The 20,137-nt window shown below is 46.4% G+C and overlaps 3 protein-coding genes across 6 annotated transcripts; 1 reads left to right on the top strand and 2 right to left on the bottom strand.

Moving 5' to 3' along the window:
• The first annotated feature begins 3,605 nt into the window (after positions 1-3,605).
• Positions 3,606-10,197, top strand: psen2 (presenilin 2). The gene is made up of 11 exons (XM_040046058.1): positions 3,606-4,046; positions 4,780-4,929; positions 5,018-5,223; positions 5,298-5,439; positions 5,851-5,918; positions 6,013-6,233; positions 6,352-6,450; positions 6,967-7,026; positions 7,114-7,200; positions 7,277-7,392; positions 8,313-10,197. The coding sequence occupies exons 2-11, from the start codon at positions 4,792-4,794 to the stop codon at positions 8,466-8,468; spliced, it is 1,293 nt and encodes a 430-aa protein (XP_039901992.1). The 5' UTR covers positions 3,606-4,046; positions 4,780-4,791; the 3' UTR covers positions 8,469-10,197.
• A 361-nt stretch (positions 10,198-10,558) lies between these two features.
• dpy30 (dpy-30 histone methyltransferase complex regulatory subunit) lies at positions 10,559-12,671 on the bottom strand. 3 transcript variants are annotated; one of them, XM_040046059.1, is made up of 5 exons: positions 12,548-12,671; positions 11,777-11,817; positions 11,627-11,674; positions 11,399-11,541; positions 10,559-10,704 (listed from the first exon to the last, which is right to left on the bottom strand). In XM_040046059.1, exons 1-5 carry the CDS (start codon positions 12,555-12,557, stop codon positions 10,632-10,634), a joined length of 315 nt encoding a protein of 104 aa, XP_039901993.1. In that variant the 5' UTR covers positions 12,558-12,671; the 3' UTR covers positions 10,559-10,631. The 3 variants fall into 3 exon arrangements, with proteins under 3 accessions (XP_039901993.1, XP_039901995.1, XP_039901994.1); XM_040046061.1 differs by lacking the exon at positions 12,548-12,671 and adding an exon at positions 12,441-12,465; XM_040046060.1 differs by lacking the exon at positions 12,548-12,671 and adding an exon at positions 12,060-12,382.
• A 3,735-nt stretch (positions 12,672-16,406) lies between these two features.
• Positions 16,407-19,882, bottom strand: LOC120742639 (3-oxo-5-alpha-steroid 4-dehydrogenase 2-like). 2 transcript variants are annotated; one of them, XM_040046066.1, is made up of 5 exons: positions 19,053-19,882; positions 17,976-18,077; positions 17,739-17,889; positions 17,559-17,657; positions 16,407-17,362 (listed from the first exon to the last, which is right to left on the bottom strand). In XM_040046066.1, exons 1-4 carry the CDS (start codon positions 19,312-19,314, stop codon positions 17,594-17,596), a joined length of 579 nt encoding a protein of 192 aa, XP_039902000.1. In that variant the 5' UTR covers positions 19,315-19,882; the 3' UTR covers positions 16,407-17,362; positions 17,559-17,593. The 2 variants fall into 2 exon arrangements, with proteins under 2 accessions (XP_039902000.1, XP_039901997.1); XM_040046063.1 differs by lacking the exon at positions 17,559-17,657 and having other exon boundaries at positions 19,053-19,876.
• Between the last annotated feature and the right edge of the window lie 255 nt (positions 19,883-20,137).

Raw genomic sequence — 20,137 nt, 5'->3', positions numbered from 1 at the left:
GTGGTGCGACTAAAAAAAAATATTTGGTTGCACCTGTGCGACCAACTGTTCGGGTAGCAAAAAAAAAAAAAAAAAAAAAATCTGCAACCTTCCTTGTGGTCAACAACAGACACACATTTTGCTCCTATCGTGGACTAAACCAATCAGAGATAGTCAGGGGCGGGACCTCTCTGATTGGCCGTGGTCCAGTTGAAAGTGCAGGTGGAAGTGGGAGGTGAGTAGCTTGAATAAAGCGATATCAATTCATTAAATCCTGAATCGGCTTTTAACTGTGTTTTGCCAGAAACGCCAGATTCTCAGATTAAAGCTCACAAAACCATTTCAACAACAACCAAACAGCAGATGAGAGCAGGTACACGGACTCCACACAAAGACGTAAACACAGACCCCACGCATCAGAATCAGCTTTGTCTTTCTCGGCTTTCTCACCCGACGGCCCGTAGACGGACACGCTGTCGGAGCTCAGCGGTTCTGATGCGTCCGGTCCGCGCTGTGATTACGTCTTTTTGCGCTGATTCTGAGCTGCAGGTTTTGTCTCTCTCCAACCAAAATCCACCGAGCCAGCAGCAAAAGAAGCAGCAAACTGTGCTTCACATTTGATCAATGTCGTCATGGATTTTGCTGTTTTGCTTCCACGACTATTAAAATCACACTCCATGCACAGCTAGCTCTCTCTCTCTCTCTCTCTGTACTTCAAGAACAGTTTCCCGTCTCCAATCTCTGTTTTCTGTATTATTCATTCGCTTATTACCCACCAGTCTACCGTTGTTTACAGCGCTGTGGCTGCGGTCTTTTTCTTTTTCACTTAAATGACCTCGGACAAGAAAGCCTATTTTTTCTGTTGTTCAATACTGAAGAAATTTAAACTTTATATGCAGAACATTGTAGAATATTTTTAAGGTTATCTGCTATAAAAAGCCAGACCAGGAAAATCTCCTTCATGTTTTTCTGTTTTATTCTCAGTTACTTTCACACAAAGGCATCTGCTGTGATGTTCACAATTCTGATGAAGTCAGTGCTGATAAATGATCAGAATTATAATATTTCTGACTGTCTGAGGCTAAGTTGAATCGAATCGGGACTTTGAAAACCGGAATCGAATGGATTATAGAAATCAGTGATGATACCCAGCCCTATGAGCAGCCTAGGCCCGACAGACATGGATGTAGCTGTAATAGTAAAAGAACTATTGCTAACTTTTCTGTTAAGGCCTGATCCTTCTGAAATTCATAGCCAGTGCTCTGACACGGTGTCATCAATCTTTGAGTGCTGAAAAAGCCCAGTGTATCCAGAAAAACACATTATATTATATCAATTATTATAAAATTTGTGTGCGCGTACCGGTACGCCCATGGCAAAAAGTTAGTCTAGAGCCCTGCATACAAGAGATATTTATTTTTAGAGTCATAAATATCTGTAGAGTCCGACTTCAGTGAGCGCTCGCCTGGATTTTCCTGTTGGATTATTCCAGCACCCTGTTAACACTAATGAGACCTGCTGTGGGCAGACTGGTTTCCACAGCACTGTCAGCATCAGTGATCTCAGACCACAACCAGCAGCTTAACGTGCTGCAGACACAGTTTTGATCCAAGTATGAAAGACAGTCGTGTTTAAATGATGTGAGTTTGTCCTGTTACTTCAGAGCCTCTGAAAATTGAGACCGTGCACTAAAAACGTCTGTGATTACTAAACAGTTAAAGTGTGCACTTCATCCATGTTCATCATGTTCACTGCTAAAAACAAATGATGGAGCTCAGTGTTGAGGAAGCGAAGGGAGTCACATCACAACGTAGAAACTCGTCCTGGCTGAACACGGTACAGCAGGAGGTCGAGCGTAGTCTCATTTTAATGATCTGAGTCCAAAACTCAGCCTTTCCTCGTGTATCCTCCACCAGTATCTCCCTCAGTGTGTCTGTGTTATGAACACCTTGAGCGCTCAAGAGTTGGGCGTTCGTCTTGTAATCATAAGGTTGCTGGTTCGAGCCCCGGCTTGGACAGTCTCGGTCGTTGTGTCCTTGGGCGAGACACTTCACCCGTTGCCTACTGGTGGTGGTCAGAGGGCCCGGTGGCGTGAGTGATCAGCAGCCTCGCCTCTGTCAGTGCGCCCCAGGGTGGCTGTGGCTACAATGTAGCTGCCATCACCAGTGTGTGAATGGGTGGATGACTGGATGTAGTTTAAAAGCGCTTTGGGGTCCTTAGGGACTAGTAAAGCGCTATACAAATGCAGGCCATTTACCATTTCCTCTTTAGCTTGAAGCGCTTTGTGTCTTTTTTGGCTTCATTTGGAGTTTCTTGGATTTTGTTAATTTGCCAGTCCTTCCTCTCTGCACCACACACCTATAACAAAGCTCAACATTTGCTCACAAATATGTTATATTTGGAACATCTTGTAACATTCTTTACAAATCAAATCGCTCTTTTATGAAAACTGGTTTAATGATGGTATTCTTCTTGTAAGTCAACTATTCAATAACACAGGCTCATTGTATAATTACTCAGCGTTCCTTACAGGTGTAACATCCCAGTATCCCCACACCTGTCCATGCCCCGCCCTGTCCTGACAGAGTCTCCTTAAAGCTTCCTTCAAAAACAGAAGACCGATACAGAAACATTTGCCTTTACTCGGGTTTTATGGAAACATATCGTTAGTTTCATCTCTGACAGCATCTGATCAGAATTTGTACTTTTGTACCAAAATGTGTTATTTGGTTTTACTGACTTTAGTGAGAAAGACTCGCATGTGTTTCCCTCATCGATCAAACTCCACATCTGTAAATGTAAGCTGTCCACTCTCAGGACAGAAACAGAAAGTTTGTTCCTGTCACAACAAGAAAGCTTTAAAAACATGAATATTTGTAATATTTTAATGTCTTTGAGTTTGATTCCATAAAAAGTGACAAAAACATTAGTGTTCGTTGTGCGTGGGATGAAAACTTATTTTTACAGCGAAAAAACCCTAAACAAGCACCGAGTAGCTACGACGTAATGTGACATTCACAGAGAAACTCGCGGATTCTTCCACTGACCGCGGCACACCTGCACCAGGGTAAACCTCCGCCTGCCCCACTCCTGCTTTACAGGTGAAAATAGAGCAACAGGACCCTGAGTCTTTGACTTTATTTATTTTCTGCTGTGTTTTACTTGCATCTATTTGAAAGACTGAGTGTAAACACAAAAAATATTTTATTTTATGTGCTGGAATGTGCAGAAAATAGGTTTAAATGTTAAACTAATTTCTTCCAGTCAGTGAATGTTGCATATAATTACATTTTTGCTTGATGCATAAAGTTAAAAGATTAAAACTAATAAAACAAGTTTTAAAAAGAGACTTTTCCATTTGATTACATTTTGTATGATGATTATGCAGAAAAAGTAGAACTGGGCTGAAAGATCTATCACTTTATCACCTCTTCAGGTTGTAAATCGTGTTTTTAAAAAGTAACTAAGTAATTAATTACTTTTGAAAATAAGTAATCAGTAATTAGTTACTGATTACTTTTTTCAAGTAACTTGAACAACACATCCTGGAGTTAAGGGAAACGAAGCAGCAGATAGGGGAGCAAAGGAAGCAAAAAGAGACTTTCAGTGGATTGTCAGTGTTAGCAGGACGGAGAGTAGAAGACGGCACAAAGTGAAAGAAAGGCGGCAAAGGCAGTGCGCCGTGGTTTTACAACATCCAGAGGAAAGGAGGAGAATGAGCACAGGAAGAGCAGAGAGCAGACCGTTATATCGGAAAACACCGAACAGGAAAGCGTGACTGCAACAGAGAAAAGAAACGACCAGAAATCTGATGCTGGAAGCTGGTCAGATAAGTGAAACTGGAGAAAGTTATCAGAGCATGTTTTTAACACAGACTCGTTTGTTAGGTTTGAATTTATTTGATTTTGTTGTTGACACACTCCGGTAACGCACCACTTTGCTCTTTGACAACCGCCAATAAACTATACTGTGACGTAGCGGCAGGTCACGTGCTGTGCGGGTCAGCTGACTGCCTTCTTCCGGGTCTTCTGATCGGTGTTTGCTGTGGTGTCTCCGCTGTGATCCAGGTAAACTCGCTTTTTCTGGCTGTTATCGATCACCGATCGCTCCGATGGCTTCCGTGTGCGGACAGAGCCGCCCGTTAAAGCGCAGTCACAGCGGAAAAGGCGCACTTTGTGCCGCAGTCAGTCGCACCGAAGCCGGTCTGGTTTGAAGCGGACAGATCCGGTAATGCCGTGAATTCATCAGCGGAGGCGAAAAAACGAACTCACGTTTAATGTGAGGGGCTCTCGGAAGTACAGGTGACAGGTGGGGTGGACATGTGCGAGGACAGAGACAGGTGGTGGTTAGAATCCCGGGCTCCACCATCCAGGGGTGGAGACGAGCGGTACCGAAGGTTTGAATAAAGTTGGAGACGGTGTAGTCGAGCTGAAGACGCTCCGATGGAGACGAGTCCATCAGAGGGACAGACGGCTACAGCCACCTGTCAGTCAAACAGACCACGCCCCCAGTAATGCAAACTTTAAGCTTGCGATTTAAACAGCTTCGTCAGGTGCAGGTGCCCCACAGGAAATCACCTACAGAGACCAAAGTCTGTGGGGATGACAGTGCTGCCCCTGCTGGACGCCAGAGGAACTGCAGGTCTCAGCTGCTGGTTATAAAAGTTTTTTTAAAAGGCGTAGGCGGGTTTGTCAGAAAGGGACCAGATGCAGGCGTGGACCGTCATCGTGGACCGTCATCGCGTTCCTGCGTCGGTTTTTCGCCCTGTCAGATGATTTGTGCTGTTTCCTGTTGTTGCAGAGTCAGAACGCCATGAACGCCTCCGACAGCGATGAAGACATCTACAACGAAAGGTCGGCCTTGGTCCGGTCCGAGTCTCCCGCGCTCCCCTCCTACATACCGGACTCAGACCTCACGCCCCCCAATGGCACGCCAACCAAAAGGTTAAAGGTCAGTTTCCGTTCACTGAGTCTCTCCAGTGTTTCATTCCCACGTGTCCCGCTGCGCTGACGCCATGTGTTGCCCTCTGTTGGTGCAGGCGGGGATAAGCAGGAGGCCGGGGGCGGCCGCTGCAGACGGCGGCGGGTCAGATCCGGAGGTGGAAGCTGAGGAAGAAGAGCTGACCCTGAAGTATGGCGCCAAGCACGTCATCATGCTCTTCATCCCCGTCACCCTATGCATGGTCGTCGTGGTTGCCACCATCAAGTCTGTGAGCTTCTACACGGAGAAGACGGACCAGCAGCTGTAGGTCCTCGCTCCTGCCGCCACACGCCGCCACCTCCTCCCCTGTCAGCTAACTGTGATGTTTTTCTCCGCAGGATCTACACGCCGTTCACGGAGAACACCTCCTCCGTTGGCCGCCGCCTCCTCAACTCCGTCCTGAACACCATCATCATGATCAGCGTCATCGTGGTCATGACCATCTTCCTGGTCGTCCTGTACAAGTATCGCTGCTACAAGGTGAGCTCCTCCTCCTCATATTCACCCGCCTCTCCTGTTGCTCACGTAGATGAAGGAGACGTCCGAGGTTTCTGCTGAGTGCAGACGTGCTGTGATGTCACATGTGATGTCATGCAGCCTGTGTTTAGTGGGAACGGAAAGCCGACCTCCCCCAGAAAACTCCTCCTCCCCCCACTGCTGGTGAAACGTTTGTAACGCACTTTGAAAGAACGTTCATCCCGCTGACGTCCATATCAGGAAATGATGCGCGCCGTAAAACACTTGATGATGTAGTGAGCTCGCCGAGCGTTGCTGCTTGTCGTGTTACTGATTGACCCACCATCGCTTACTCCGTCTGCATGATAGACTAGCGTTGCATTCGAGGACCAGTGTGCGCTGTACAGGAAGTGACACTTTGATGTGTTTGTTCAGTTCATCCACGGCTGGCTCATCCTGTCCTCCCTCATGCTGCTCTTCTGGTTCAGCTTCATGTACCTGGGGTGAGTCCTGTGATTGGATACTGCCGCCACAGCGTGATGCAGAACGTTTGTCACGGAGCGTCTCAACGCTCGTGTTGCTTTTTCCGATTTCCAGGGAGGTGTTTAAGACGTACAACCTGGCTATGGACTACCCAACGGTGGGCGTGATCATCTGGAACTTCGGGGCGGTGGGGATGATCTGCATCCACTGGAAGGGCCCGCTCCAGCTGCAGCAGGCCTACCTGATCCTCATCAGCGCCCTCATGGCCCTCGTCTTCATCAAATACCTGCCCGAGTGGTCGGCCTGGGTCATCCTGGGCGCCATCTCCGTCTACGGTGAGTGGAGGCTTCAGACCTGGGGGCAGGGGTCGTGGAGAGCTCCCTGGCGGCTCCAAGCGGCGGTGCTGCTCTGTTTTCCCATCATGCTTTGCTCAGGTTGTTTGTGCTGTTGCAGACCTGGTGGCCGTCCTCAGTCCTAAAGGTCCTCTCAGGATGTTGGTGGAAACGGCTCAGGAGCGTAACGAGCCCATCTTCCCCGCCCTCATCTACTCCTGTGAGTGCTTCCAGCAGCTGTTATCGATCAATAACAGCTCTGCAGTTTATCTAATGTTTGTGATTGTTTCCTCCTCCGATCGTTATAAGAGGAATCTGAAGGTTTCAGGAACATGCGACTAAAGGTCAAACCTTCGAGGTCTTCTTCTGCTGACCTCCCGTCTGCAGCTCTGAAGTCTCGGAGCGCCCAGAGGAAGCGCCTCAGAGACGAGCTCGAAGGGAAACTCAGAAACAGAAAGTTGGTTTTTGGGAAGCACTTCCTGGAACCTTTCGATCTTGGCTAATAAGAAACTCGTAAATCAGCCGATTAGACGTTCCCGTCGTGAAGCGCAAGTTCATGAGGGCTTCCTGGCCGTGACGCTGCCGTCACATGATAACTTCCGCTATAATGAAACCAGATTCAGACTCTGACGTCGAGCCGCTGCAGCGCTCTTACGTCCTGAGGCGATCACGATCCTCGGGTCGAATCTAAAACCGCAGCCCGATGACATCACCTTTCATTTTGTTCTGTGTTCAGCCGCCATGGTGTGGACGGTGGGGATGGCGAGCCCCAATGAGACTCAACGCTCTGAACCAGGTCAGGTATCGCGCCCATAACATCTCCACATTTGTGTGTTCGTCCACAGAGCTAATACTGCTGCTCGGACGCCATTTTGTTTTTCAGATGAGGAGGTGGAGCAAAGCGACGGAAGGGCGGAGCCTCCCAGCAGACACTCCAGGTTGCTTCCAGAGGACGAGATGGAGGAGGACAGTGAGTCCGCCGTCGCTCAGGTGTCCGAGGTTAATGGCGTCTGCAATTCTCTGATGCGTCTCTGTTGTGTGTGCAGGAGGCGTGAAGCTAGGCCTCGGCGATTTCATCTTCTACAGCGTTCTGGTTGGAAAAGCCGCGGCGACCGGGGGTGACTGGAACACAACGCTCGCCTGCTTCGTTGCCATTCTTATCGTAAGTTTTACGTTTGACTCCCTGATATCTACGCCACAACAAACTCAGCGTCTACAGTCACACCAACCCGGATCAGGTGTGCCAAGAATCTGACGTCGCCCGTCCACAATGCAGGCGTGGGCTCGGGCTGGCGCAGGAATTACAGCTTCGTGGCCACAAAGAGGACACGTTAAAATATCCTGTGTGCGCAGACGTTAGATTCAACTTCAGAGTCTTAACTTTGATTTAGTAAGAGAAACGTCACAAGTGACGCAACAAAACTTTGGCATGTTCTGTGTTTTGGACAGACTTGCATTTAAACGCATTTACAGTAGGAAGCCGAGGTCGGGGGAGGCGGGGCTGTGAGGAGGGTCAGGTGACAGGATACACCTGAGCTGGGTCAGAGTAACAGCACACACCGACCGTAACCATATTTACTGAGACAGTTTTTTAGATGAAACCACGCCGACCACAGCCGCAGACAGGACAGAAAACGGGTAACCAGGGCGATGGGCGGGCGAGGGGCGCACACAACCCAGGACCTGAATGCACTGGTTCTCACTTACAACCAGTTCAATCAGTCGAGACTGATCCTTCGAGATCACAGCATTGAAGGATCTCGATGTCTCTAAAAAAGATAAATCCCGCGCTGACACAACGGCGCTCATCCACCACGGCGGCGTGTCCCGGCCCCGCCTCACAGCTCTGAGTTACAGCCTGTCTGCCCTCTGTCATCACACCATCCTCGATCACACTTAGGTGAGTTTAATGAAACATGAAAAGTAAAACGTTTCCACCTGAGATCAACAGGAGCCGACGTCAAACATGTAAAACTAATCGTATGAGCTGCGCAGGCCCTCGTCAGGCACGCAGGGCTTCCTCACTTAAACCTGCACCTGTGCCTCTGTCTCACCTGTGCCTCTGTCTCACCTGTGTCTCAGGGTCTGTGCCTCACTCTGCTGCTGCTGGCCATCTTTAAGAAGGCTCTGCCGGCGCTGCCCATCTCCATCACCTTCGGCCTCGTCTTCTACTTCTCCACGGACTTCCTGGTTCAGCCCTTCATGGACAACCTGGCCGCTCACCAGTTTTACATCTGAGACAAAGCTCCGCCCACCTCACCCCCCTCTTCGTTATCTCGCTGGACTGCTGCCTTTTGTTGATGCAACGCACAAAGATTGTTTCCTGCGCTCGTCCTCAGACCACAGGAACTGATGTAAGAGTGTGTGGAAGGTGGGCGTGGCTGTTACCTGGTTGTTTCTGCTCAGGTTGTTTCTACGTCACCTGCTGACTGATATTTAAACCCTGTCTGTAGTCTCTGTCGTGTTGCTGAAGCCGTGATGGTGATGTCACCACCACTTTCTGTGATTGGCTGACGTTCCCGTCATTCTTCACTTAATTTAAGCTCATCGCTCTAACTTCAGGAAACAGGTGGGATGTCTGATTGGGTCATGTGACCTAATGAAACTTACCTGAGGGACGAGCTCACTTTGAGTGAAGCGCTTCAGGGCCATGACATGAAACCCTGAGAGGCCGAATCTAAAAAGTGCAGTGGGAGGAGTCTGAAGCAGCTGCTGAGCGCTGTGATTGGGTATTTCCTGCTGACACGCTTTTATCCAGAAGGATGTTTGTTATTCTTATTATTTTGTTATTTCATCTTTAATTAAGCAGGTAAACCTAAAGGAGACACGAGGTCTCGTTTTCAAGAGCGACAAAACTGGGAATGAAACAAAAGACGGGATTTAAATTTTGATCGAGAAGGGAAAAAAAGTTAAAAAATAAAAGTGCAAACTGGGTTTCCTGTCTTTGTATTTGAGTCTTTGGGGCTGCGTATGTCAGCGATGCCGCCTCACTGAAACATTTATAAACATTATAAACCTGAACATAGAACGAATTCATCATTAACAGCTGCAGCCGCGCTCGCAGCGTCACAGATGCCTGTAGCTTCAGTGTCAGAGGTCACACGTGGGTCTATTCTGACCTTTCATTGGACAATCGAGTGAAGAGCCGTGAGCACAGCTGGAAACAGTAACGCTGACATAATTAGGCTGCTGTTAATGAAAGCTGAAACTCTTCTGCTCGTTTCCAGCTCCGTGTTTTGATTCTCCCACAGCAGCTTTGCATGATTCCCAGTTCGTAATCATCCTTCTTTACCTGACACCGCACCTCAGTGCAGCCAGCCTGTCTGAAACGAGCCGTTTCAGGTGTTTACGCTGGCTCTTTTCTGATTGGCTGCTCTCGTAAACAAGTGCGTTGGGTTTCTCCCCTCTCAGTGACATCATCCAGATCCAGAGTGTAAAAAAACAGAGACACTGGGTGTTCAGAGCAGCCTGAGCTGAACGAGCTCATGGTTACTGTGAACGTCTCGTTAGGAGCCGATGGCGTGCACAAAGTGTTCTCACAGTTTCCCACTTCCTGTGCAGACAGGAAGCATACAGCTGGATGTTTTTGTGCGTTTGTGGCAGCACTGCTCAGATTTTCAAACTGAAAACAAAATTTGCTCTTTTTTTAACTGACTAATTATAACTTTAATATATTTATTTTAGCCGTTGTCTTTTTAATGTATTTTCTGAACGCAAGCAGAAACACTGAATTTTGGGCCTGGCGGGACGCCGTACAGAGACTGAGCAGGTGCTTTCTGGATGATTCCATGTTTAATAATCTGCTGTAGCTTCAACACTACCTGGGCGGGTCTTAAATGTTCCAGTTCTTTGTTTTTGTGCAATAAATATAATCTGGTTTTTTAGCCTTGGTTGGCTCCTGATTTTGGTTTCCTGTCGTGTATTCAGTGTTTTCATTCTCACAATAAAAATTATTTTTCTTGTCAAACTGATTTCGTCTTTTAAAGCTTACATTTAGTTCCAGATTATTTGTCTGGAAACTGCATTAAACAAATGTTCGCACCCATTTCCCCCTCAAACATCCAGAACATTCATATTTAAATCTCAGAACAGTTAAATCTCATATTTGAAAATAATTTTGTTTTTAAACGTACAAATTAAAGTTACAAATTCTTGAAAGCATTTTCCTCAAACTGCTGTGATCTTACGTCCCCTCCTCGCTCTTCATGAGGTTTTTATTAATCTTTTTTACCCCATTTAACAAATTTTTCTCTTTAACTTTGAAAGAACTTTTCACTAGTAGCACAGAGCAGAATCAGCCTTTCAGAATAAAAGCCCAGAGCACAGTATGTTTTTCCACATCCTTTATTTTTAATTAAAAAAAGAAAACAAACAGAAACAGGCTTCGACCAATGAGGCTCTTCAATTTCTCTCCTCAAACTGGGATTTGTTCTTCAGCAGGAACGCAGCCAGGTACTCGATGGGGTTCGGCGGTCTGAAAGAGGAAACAAACCTTCAGCGGAGGCATTTTAGGCAGAGTGAGATCAGAAAGTTCAACACATGAATTTTAACGAGTAAATATTTCCTGAATGAGACGACAGGACGAGCTCGCGCAGACTGCAGGTCACAGCGGCGCACGGAAGCACTTCTGGGAGTCTGAGTGGAAAACACATGGACGAGGTTCAACACGGCAAACACGTCGACCATGCTGCCGCCGCCAATCAGAGCGCCATTAAACAAGAAGCACCGAAGCTGTCGCCCAGCACGGAATTACAAACTATCCCTACTGCTGAGGATCTGCTTCCGTAGTTATGCTGCAATAGGTGTAGGCTGCTGGGGATTCCCATGATGCACTGGGTGCTTCTTCTTCACTCACTATGTGTTAATAGACCTCTGCTGCTCTTGTTTGGGAGGACATGGTTTGAAATTTCAGAATCCAGCGAGGCGTTTGTTTCTTCTACACCGGAGCGCTGATCCAGGAAGCAACTCCAAACTTTGCTCCGCACTTCCTGAGCTCTTGAAACACTTATAGCCCCGCCCATCTGTACTCGTGCAGCAGGCTAATAGTACGTCAGTCTGTATGAATAAATGTTATTAACACAGCAGCTCCCTCCGGTTCTGCTGCAGGTAGACATGTCCATGTTTCTGATTGGTCGCAAGCTGCCAACTCTGTTTGTGTGTGTGTGTACCTGTCCTTGGCGAGCACCGACAGCCCCTGCAGCAGGATCGGGACCACCGTCTGGTCCAGGTACGCCCGGGTCGGCAGCGCCTGCAGGTCCACTTTCTGCTTCGACATCTTCTCTGCGCTCGCCTTCTCGTTCTCCACCGTCCTCTGAGGAGCAGCAGCAAAGCATGCTGGGAGTTTGCGGCAGGCTTCACATCAAGCACAGGGCTGTGTGTGTCTGTGTGTGTTTTACCTGGATGTTGTCTGTCAGGCCATACTCTGCGTGTGGGTTTTCAGAAACCTGCAGGAGGATTTTAAACACTTTGATCAGAGAAACAGGTCACACGTGTGTGTTTGTGTGTTGTGTGTTGTGTGTGTGTGTGTGTGTGTGTGTGTTACTCACAGGTGTGTGTCCCTCCATGGACTGCTCCACCTCTGTGTGATCTGAAACACAAAGAAGAGCTGCTGAAAACTGTGCGTGCAGCTGCTGCACAGAGACACCATGAGCACCCCAACAATTCATTTATCAGTCCTGCTTGTATTTGATTCATAGGTGGTCAAATTCAATTAACACGTGACTGGTTTAACCATTTCAGCTCCACACAAATGGTTTCCCCTCTGTGCTGCCAGATAGACGAGCCTAAAGTGGCTGATTTTTCGATTAAGTTTGGCACAAACTAACTCACATCTATAACTGTATCGATGCTGACCCCGGCGGATTGATAAAAAAGCTCAGGAATAACAAACAGGTGCAAAAATACACCCGTTTAAATACAGAGAAGTGAAGAGTCGCAGAAATGGACATTTTCTGAATGGAGTTTGGCGTAGATGAACTTTAAACGGAACATCTTCAAGTCTGTTTGCGGAATTAACGCCGTCGAAGGAAAATCTCTGAACGTCTTTGTTTCCAGGAGGAAGCCTGTGGCGCAAAGAGCGGCTCAGCTCGTTTCTCCCGGGCTGTCTCCGTTATCGGCACCGAGCCTGCGCCGCGCTGCAGGCGGGCTAGCTTAGCCCCGCATTAACGCTTCTTTTCTGCCAAATTAACTTCTCCTGAAGCGGAAACCGACCTGCTGAGATTCAAAGCGACCATTAAACAACGAAATCAACCGGAATCACGGAGCAAAGAACCCGAATTACAACGAAAAACGCCATCAATGGCTAACAATCAACCTACCGTCCGCCATGTTTGTTGTGGATCCGGCGTACCAATGCTTCCGGTCTCCTCAGCGGCACTTCAAAATAAAATACCCTTTATTTATTCATAATTTGACACAATAAATTATACTGTTGGTTTTCTGTATCATTTATATAATTTCGTATATACAAGGAGCATAGAAATAACTCAGGAAGAACGGTTGTCATAAAAAGAGAGCACAGACAAAATAAAACAAGGTTAATTTAATCATCTGAAGTAATTTGTAAAGCAGACACCGCTTCTGCTGTAACGAATATTATTTTCATCATGTCAAGAATATTTTCCCATAAAATATCCAAACACAGCAAACTCAGCAAACTACGGCTGCGTTCACTCTGCAGGTCTTGATGCTCAAATCCGATTTTTTGATCAAATCCGATTTTTTTGTCTGCTTGTTCACACTACAAATAAAATGTGACAGCAAACGCGCTCTAGTGTGAACGCTCAAAGCGGCCGCATGCGCAAAAGAAGACGTCACACACAACGCGCTCTGTTAAGACCCAGAGCCAGTAGCGGTTTTAGATACGGACGACACGGGCGGCTGCCCGGGGCGGCATCGTGTCGGGGGGGCGGCATCACGGGCCTCGGCAAAAAAAAAAAAATGCTCGTACTCATGCTGCCCCGACATCAGCCAGCGCATCTTGGGGATGTCACAGGCACCGATCGGTTTTCTGTCGCCCCTTTGCTGGGAGTAAGGGCGCCCTCCGTTTGCGAGCTGCTCCTGCTGCTTGCAGCACAGGGAGGAGAGGGCGGGGCGGCGGGGGAGTCTCTGACCAGCTGGAGCAGTGTCTAATAACCAACTAACAAAATAAAACAACACGAAAACAAACCAACAAACACGAAAACACCAGACATCATGATGCAGACTTATCATTTGCACCGATGTTTTTTAGAAATTCTATACGCAAAAAGTGAGCGCGAGAGCCCTCGGTGCGCCTGCGCGCTGCTGAAGTCAAAGTAAACTTTATTGTCATCCCCGCTACAAACAGTCCAGCATATAGAGAGACGAGACGACGAGGCTCCAGTTACAGCAGTGCAAGTAAACAAACAATAAATATAAGAAGAGTGAGAAAATAAATCTACACTTTAGGACTCGGGGTAAAGGATCAATAACAATTTATAATTTATATTTTGATGATTTAAAGTCTCACACAACCCGTCGAAAGGGGCGGGGCCAGCTGCTTCCAAATAGAGCACATTTCATTCATAATGTTGTAAATCCAAGCCCATCATGTATTCATGATTTGAATCCTGGGTTGTGTGAAATCCCAGAAATAAACCTTAGACAAAGTGAATCTGTGAACTAAGGTGTAGGTGTGTTAGGTTATGTTGTGCTGATCCTCGGGTTGGGGGACTTGTGTTCATACTGGAGTGCAAAATTAAAACCAAGATGGACAAAAACAGTTCAAAGCCATCAGGAGGAGAAACGAGCAAAAGATGCAGGTAAGCAGATGTGTGATTGGATAATGGCAGGTCATCCTGAAACAATCAGAGTCAGAATACTTTATTAATCCCTAAGGAAATAATGTGGGTTACAGTTGCTCCAAGAAGAAATGGTAAAAATAGCAACCGTAACAGACTAATCTTTGAAAAATATAACATTTCTTATCACCTCTATGCCGATGATATACAGATTTATTTTCAATTAGATGATGACGACATTGCTCCTTCATTGCACTGCTTCCTCGAGTGCGTGAGAGAAGTCAGAGAATGGCTTTCAGACAACTCCCTTATCCTGAACGAAAAGAAAATGGAGATTGTGGTGTTTGGCAACCATATCCCTAGGGGCCTATCAGCTGATACCTTTGGTTCCTTTGCCACTTCTTTCTCTGACTCAGTTAGTGACCTAGGGGTTCTGCTAGACAGGTCTTTCAAATTTAACAAACAAGTGTCTTCAGTAATCAAATCTAGCTTCTACCGACTGTGCCTTATTGCCAAGGCTAAGCACTATGTCCCTCATAAAGATCTTGAAAAGCTCATTCATGCTTTTGTGACTTCTCGATTGGATTACTGTAATTCCCTCTACTTTGGTCTTCACTCCGCTCTCCTTCACAGACTTCAGCTTGTCCAGGATGCTGCGGCTCGCCTCCTGACTGGCACTAGAAAGTATGCCTCTATCACCCCAGTTCTTATTGAGTTGCATTGGCTACCCATAAAATATCGCATTGAATTTAAAATATTGTTGCTCACTTTTAGAATTATAAATAATTTAGCCTCTCGTTATCTTGTCGATCTTCTTAGTCTATATGTCCCTGGGTGAGCCCTCAGGTCTTCAGTCCAATTACTCCTGGCTCAGCCTTGATCTAGACTTAAATCGAGGGGTGACCGTGCTTTTGCCCTGGTTGCACCGAATCTGCGGAACAACCTTCCCATCGCTATCCGTGCGTCAGACTCCGTTTTATCTTTTAAATCCTGTTTAAAAACTCATTTATTCAACATAGCTTTTCCATCTAGTTAGCGTCCCTGTTTTATATTTGGTTCAATTTCTTATTTATGTACTTTATCTTTTAGCTATATCTGTTCTTAGTAACTTTGTTCTTATATTCCCTTTTATTGTTGTATAATTAGTGCCCTTAACCTGATGACATATGTGGTACTTTGTTAATAGTCTTTTATTTATTGTCTTAATTTTCCTCTTTTTATTGTAAAGCACTTTGGTGTACCACTGGTCTTTTAAATGTGCTATACAAATAAAGTTGTATTGTAAACTCTGAACAATACATTATGTTACAGATTTTAATATTAATTAGTCGTTGTCAATTGTTGATTCGTCCTGTTCTCATTGTATGAAGAATTATGATGGCTGTTTGGTAGCTGTTTGCATACTATGCATACTCTCTCTCTCTTCATATGTGTGTGTTTCTCTGGTGAATTTCGACAACAGCTTTATGTTAATGTACAATCCTTAATATGTTTTGTGTGTGTGTGTGTGTGTATGTTGGGGGGGGTTCACTCTCCCAGAGGGAGTGTTCGCCCGGGGCGCCAAACAGGCTAGGACCACCACTGCCCAGAGCAAACAATATTGTTTGACTGATGGCCCTTAATATAAAGACTTCGGACTTTACGTTTCCCAATTTTTGCTTTATTTTGTTATTTACATAATAATGTAAATAACCTGTGGGCTCAAAATGTGGTCATAAATATTTTGTACTTGTAAATCAGTTTCGTATGTGTAAAAAGAATTTGTGTGTGGACTTAGCCAAAAAAAACTGCGCAAGTTACAAGTACGAATTTTGACCCTATTTTTCTTCCTTTCATCTGATTGGCCAATGTCATGTCAATCACAAATGTAACAATCCAATCAGAGAACAGATGGGTTTGGCTGTCGAGGGGCGCTTTTTTTGAACTGCAGGTCTTTGAAGGGAATAAATGCCCTTTTACATGCCAACCCAGCGTTTTCCTTCATCACCACGAAGAAAAACAGTCTGTGGTCGTCCGAGTTTGGTGATTTTTGTGTCACAGGTCTACGTGTTTAATACAGGAACTTCCACAGCCTTTTCAACAGCGCTGCGGACCGCGGGGGGGCGGGCAGTGTTTTGAAATGACAGTCTTCATTACAAAGCTTTCTTCGTTATGAATTAGCATACATGTTTTTATTGAACATTTGAAGAAACAGCAAAAAAAACAGAACAGAACACACAAATTCTTTGAGCGCATAGGTGTAGTCGAACGCAGATCCACTGAGCGCTCAACACAGACAGCATCGTCAGAAGGAAAGTTGATCAAATAAATTACAAATGTTGTATTGTTCGATACATATGCGTACCGAACCGAAAGCACTGTATCGAACGGTTCAATATCGATACGAATATCGTTGCACCCCTATTAAATATGAAAGTAATTTTTTTGTGTTTTTAATAATACAAAATCATAAAATGACAAAAATCCTTCCACACAAAGAGGAAGCCAATCTTCAGTGTGTGAGGATGACCTCCTGCCTTCATCTGGAGCCCGTTTCACACGGACGCCTGGACATGCTGAAGTCACTAAGAATAACCTGGAAACCTTTAAAGTTTTACATTTGCTCAGTTTTCTTCTGCTTTCTTCTCTTTGCTGTGTCTGGTTACTTCCTGCTTTACTTGAGTTGTCACTTCCTGTCACCATGCGCTCACAGTCTGCGTTCAGCTTTGGTATGCTTGAGGTTTTTCAGCTGTTTAAAGCCAACAAACAATGACAAACAATAAAAAGTATAAACGTGAACAAAGATGATTTTAGCTAAACGGCAGTAAGACGAAGACCATTTAAAAACCATTAATCACAAATGCGATTGTTAAAAATGTCCTGTTAGTACGGCATGCTGGCCTCAGAGCGAACCAGGCTGACCCACGCACACTCGGACCTCCATCATAACACAAATGACGATATCCAGAACACCGCCTTCCAGCCTGCACGCGCTGCTACATCAGAACTAAAAAACAGGCCGTGTGGAGCCAGCAGGTGAAAGAATCCGAACAGCGTCAAATTTAAATCTTCATTCACGTCTTTGGGTCGAGGCTCGTTTCTGTGCATGATGCACGCGCCAGCACAGGAGGACGCGCTCTGAAGTCAGATGCTCATTAGAGGAAGCTACGTCATCAAGGGGAACACTAGGACAACGTCAGGAGTAAAAACCATGCAGGTGATGATTAAACAAATGCATAAACTTTGGATGAAGAGTGAAGCTGGTAAAGAACTTCGGATCAGAGGAGCAGATTTCAATCTCCGGAGTCGGCCGAGCTCGGTGCTCCTCACAGGATGAAGGGAATGATGGCTTTCCTGGAGCGAGGGTAGTCCTCGAACCTCTGCTGGTAGTTTCTGCAGAAAGCACAGTTTCATTTCAGAGGAGAGAACTTCTCATGATGGTGTTTGGGTTTAACAGCCAGAAACACAAAGTGAAGCCTTTAAATGGAAACTGTGCAGCATTTTTATCAGCGTTGTGTGAAACATGCTGACGCTGTGCTCTACAACACACGCCTCAGTACCTTTACGAAGCCCCCCGTGCAGGACTGACCTGGCACTCAAGTATTTCTGGACCCCAAAGACTTTTTAACGAGAGTCAAAGAAACTCAGGGACTTAGCCGGACACTCGGAATGGTCAGAAATGTGTTTCCTGTTGGAGGACCAGCTGTCTTAATGATCACACTCTCCCAGTCGCATCAGCAGCGGCAAAGCCTCGTCAGAGGCTCGTTACCTGTGGTGCATGCAGGCTCGGGGCCCGATGGAGCAGATGGTGAAGAAGGTGAAGGCGAAGGCTGGCAAAGACCAGACAGCTACAGCGTATCCACACCACTCCACGATCTCCCCGAAGAAGTTTGCCCCAGACACAAACTCGAACATGCCCCCTGAAACACAGAGACAGCAGCGGCTTAACGAGAGGCAGCAGCCTCTAACGGCGAGGAGGTCTGCTCACGAGGAGGACGCGACGTACCATGGGGGACTCTGTAGATAACCTCTCCAGGTTTCCTCAGCCCACGCAGGATGTAGTCACTGTGGATGTTGATGATCATACCGAGTGCAAACACAACAATACCTTCAGACACAGACAGAGTTCATCAGATGCGCCTGTACAGCTTCACAAGACAGGTAAAATCACCTGGTCTAAAGCTCCACCCACACATCACTTTGTAGCTGACAGCTTGGCACTTTGGGCTTGGTTTCCTGGGTGACCAGGTAGCCTTTCGCTGAGGTTTACCTGCATAAACTTACATGTTCATACGAGCTGCTGTCTTCTTTGAGGCCTGGTGTACGTCACCTGATTCCTTTTTTCTTACGTTGAATCGTGTTGATGGCCCAACAACCAATAAGATTATTATTAGTGTCAGAGTTCTGTTCCCATGTGTAAGATTAGCCGAACTAAACTTATAAAGACGTGATTATGAGTGGGCTTTGATCAGGAATATAAATTTAGCTTGTCTGCCAACGGTCCAGGACCCTGAATCCAGACTGCAGACTGTAATGCAGGTTCTGTGTGTGGTCTCCATGAAGCCGCAGAGCATCATGGAGACCACACACAGAACCAGAACACAGAACCAGAACACAGAACCAACCAGCCAGATGCTGAAGCCGAGTTGGCTTTCCTGTCGTAGTTTTATCCCAGTGTGGAAAACAGAAGACTTTTAAAGGTAAAAGTCAGCAGATGTTTGAATCAGCAATCATATACGTGGTGACCCTGACATGACCTCTCTGTGTGGAGGCGTGATGGTGGAGGACTTCACTGCATCTTCCTCCTACGACTGCTGCCTTCTTGATGTAATGATAACGGATGATGGTGATTGGTCAGTGTGGTCTGGATTAAAGACTAAAGTCACTACGGGACGTCCAGCTACGACTCCCATCATGCCCTTCACTGACCCACACCAATCAAAGCCTCGCTGTTAAACATTCCTCTTTAAGGAAAAACCCACCAAGGACTGTGGGTAATGTAGTTTTTACAGCCTTGAAACGAAATCTTCAGGACAATGGTGGCGAGGCCTCATGGTGACTGGTGGGTGTAGCTGTGACTCACCTGCAGTGAGGCGGGCGCGGGTCAGCCAGGTGTCCTCAAAGCGAGCGCAGTGTAGCAGGAAGTGGCCCTGCAGGAAACCGTTGAGCGAGCAGAAGATTACGGCGTAGACTATGATGATCAGCGGGATGGGTCGTCCTCTGGTCAGGAAGGCGTAGATTATGCTCCTGAGGGACAAACTCATGTTACCTTCTGTTTGAACTTCACCCCCCTTCAAAGTAAATGTCTCCAGTGATCTGCAACGACCCCCCTTCCAGTTTGACATGGAGCTCCCACACGCAACAACCTTAAGTGTCAGTGGGTTAGAAAACCCTCCTTCAGCATCTGTTTGTGTCCCAGATAGAGGAAACTCCGCCCACGGACAGGTCTGTGTGCTTACCTCAGGACTGTCTCCCTGATGTTTTTAAATAAACTCTAAAAAATGAAACAGATGCATTTTCCAAGAAGTGTTCAAACATCCACCCAGAATTCCCGGTTTCTCCACTCGTCATGCTATGATGACATAATTCAATGGCATTTTGTCAGAATCACTGAGGTGCACGCCTCAGTTATTAGTTATCAGCGAATGATTATCACTTTCAGAGTTACTGTTGTGATGTAACTACAGCAATGATCTTTTCCAGACGCGAGGTTAGCCATGTCAGCAGGTCTCCTGCCTTCAACACTTATTCCTCCTGATTCAGTTCAATTCGATTTGATTACTGCCAATTCATAACAACAGTGGCCTTGAGGCGCTCTATATTGTAAGGTAAAGAATAACACAGAACCAGGCTCAGGGAGGGGCGGGGCGGGGCCATCTGCTGCGACCGGTTGGGGTGAGAGAAGGAAGACAGGATAAAGACATGCTGTGGAAGAGAGACAGAGGTTAATAACAGATATGATTCAATGCAGAGAGGTCTGTTAAACCATAGTGAGTGAAGCAGAAACACCCAGTGCATCATGGGAATCCCCCAGCAGCCTAAACCTGTTGCTGCATAACCAGTTTTTCAGCATCACTCTGAAACAGGATATTTGTCATTTTTATCCTGGGAGAAGAAAGTCCTACATCATGGTTTCATGTGTGCACTGAAGGCCATATCCTGGTCAGA

The sequence above is a fragment of the Simochromis diagramma genome, unplaced genomic scaffold (assembly GCF_900408965.1).
Source record: "Simochromis diagramma unplaced genomic scaffold, fSimDia1.1 OVJJ01000178.1, whole genome shotgun sequence".
Classification (NCBI taxonomy): domain Eukaryota; kingdom Metazoa; phylum Chordata; class Actinopteri; order Cichliformes; family Cichlidae; genus Simochromis; species Simochromis diagramma.
Note: the sequence above shows the minus strand (reverse complement) of the source record. Positions and strands in the feature narration are given on the sequence as shown.